Genomic DNA, 2,545 nt, shown 5'->3' with positions numbered 1-2,545 from the left:
AAATATTATATAATTAATGCCCAATATTAAAATTAATAAAGGAACAATTCAATAAGGAAATATTTATTATATATTGCGTCGTTTAGCAATATCCATTTCTAAAATATAGAAAGAAATATTTTAGTTTTATAAACCAAAAAGAAAAGTATCCCTTTAATGTCCACCAAAGTATTTGCTTTTCAGAAAAAAAAGAGATAAAATATAAAAAAAACAACATTTTTCTATGAATATTAATAACATTTGAATTGAAAGGATTTATTGGTATCTAACTGAAACACTTACTAATTTTACTGATCCAAAAATATGTGAAAAATACAAGAATACAAGATATTGTTTGCCCTATAATTCTACCCATACCAAACTTTCCCCCTTCCCTTTAAAAAAAACATCATTAGAAAATGTCACGTTCAGACAAACGGTGTACTTTTCGATTTGAAGTTAAGATTCTATCTGCTTCGTCTATGCTTTTAAATGAATCTGTAAACAACGCACAAAAAATTATGAAATGTCAATTGATGTATTGCAATATTTGGTATTGAATGGGATCTCTATTAAGTCCAAAAATAGCTCTAATTTGATCCTACTTCATATTCTAGTCATATATTAAATATGAAATTATTTTAATATACATACAATTAAATTCTATTTGAATAACAAAATTCGGAAATTCTCTATTCAAAATTAAAATTTTTATTTCATTTTATGCTTTAATGAGAAAAGGGAATTTTTTTTTTGTTCACTTAATTAAAAACGAAAACATGTCTAATATTGATTTCGTATAAATATGCTCTGTATTTAAACTAGCTATGGTATCCATTTCACAAAAACAAACACACTGAAAACTTAATAATTAAAACACACAATAAAAACATGATAAAAATATATAACAGATTTATATACTCTATATTTGGCACGCGTGATTCATTTATCAGTTATAGCATTCATCATTAATGTAATTAAGCTAATAATCATTGTTTGTTTCGTTCTATTATTTAATCATTCAAACCCAACCTCCAGTCGAACATTCCATACAGCGGCACACCCCGTGAAGTCATCATCCTTCACCAATTGTCTTCCTTTCAGGAACATTGTTCAACCTACACCGATTGTGTCCTTACCTTGGCAGGCCGCATGTTTTCTATTCCCTTGAATAAAATAAGTAATCTTTGGATTGAAGATTAAGAATTTTGTAATGAACACTGAAGATAAATATCTTCGATGGACAACAGCCTTATGTCCACATTTGGCAACAAACTTTTAAGTTGGAAATTAAAAACGTCTCACTTGTTGTGTCAATGTCCGTTCATAGCCCAAGCTCCTTCCATCCGCCACACACTGAAAGCATAACTTAATCGTTCATGGGCCATGTAACTACATGAGTTGACCATTTTGGAATCGGCGTCTTCACTACGTAGAACTTGATAAAGAAAATCTATGTAACGAGAGGCTAGTTTTAAAGTTTGTATTTTACTGAGTTTATCGGAAGGTAGAGTCGGGATGATTTTCCTCAACTGAGCAAAGGCGTCGTTCAGTGACTCGGTCCGTTGTCGTTCACGCACATTAGCCATGACCCTCTGAGTCTGTATGTCTTCATACGTCTGCGGCTGTTTGCGACGCATCTTTTTTAAACTTTGGCAACCCATGTCACCTGACCGATTAAACATCCTCTTCCGGGAATTATTTATTTCTCCGATTTCTTCCGAGTCCAGCGACGAGTCGATATTGTCATCTTTACTTCGTGAATCTTCGGTGTCATTTTCCGAGGAATCCGACAATCTAAACTTATCGTCTGCCGAATCCTGTGACAACTGCTGTTCGGTAATCATCGTGTCATTCAACACTCTTCGCCAATTAAGATAAGAGCGCTCTATCGGGTCTCGTTTTGGCTCAGATACAAAACACAACACAGACTAGTTTTCTAACGCAAGAGAGTTGCATGAACATGAGAGGATGAGTTGGTGAGGCTATCCAAAACTAATACGAAATGATTGAAATAACCACAAAAATTTATCTCCTTTATCTCGCAATGTTTGAAGAGGTACATGAAGAAGGTAGCAAAGCTAATTTGAATCTTCTGAAAGTAGATAGCAACTCAAAAGAACAATATAGAACTGCCGTTTCCACTTTGACGAGAATGTATTGTATAAAGCATCATGTCGAGCCAATCAGAGACCAGGGAAGGGGGTGTAAATTTAGATTGCTAGACCCCACCACGTCAATCAAATGGTTCCGACGTTGAAAGCCATATCAAGTGTCGGTATATTCCTCATAGTTGGCAACGTATGAAGTCTTGGTCGTAAATCGCATAGTAATTGTATAGGCCTACTACACTAAATACAATTATCACAGAAGATACTCAGATAAAAACGCAAAAACATTATGTTAATATACATGGTAAGAAATAACTAGAACGACTTTATTAGCTCTATACATGTCAATACCATTAGCTTTAAACACACATTGGCAAATTTACGTAACATATTTATACTGGGGGTATGCATAATATAAAGATATATTCCCATATATTTATCCGTTATATTCATGT

General features: G+C 33.4%; 1 protein-coding gene across 1 annotated transcript; it reads right to left on the bottom strand.

Moving 5' to 3' along the window:
- Positions 1-1,149: 1,149 nt before the first annotated feature.
- LOC130014221 (twist-related protein 2-like) lies at positions 1,150-2,104 on the bottom strand. Its single transcript, XM_056103111.1, has one exon. It carries the CDS (start codon positions 1,824-1,826, stop codon positions 1,293-1,295), a length of 534 nt encoding a protein of 177 aa, XP_055959086.1. The 5' UTR covers positions 1,827-2,104; the 3' UTR covers positions 1,150-1,292.
- Positions 2,105-2,545: the final 441 nt, after the last annotated feature.

This window comes from Patella vulgata, chromosome 9, assembly GCF_932274485.2.
Source record: "Patella vulgata chromosome 9, xgPatVulg1.2, whole genome shotgun sequence".
In the NCBI taxonomy this organism is placed as follows: Eukaryota; Metazoa; Mollusca; class Gastropoda; family Patellidae; genus Patella; species Patella vulgata.
This window is presented reverse-complemented; position numbering and strand designations above follow the sequence as displayed.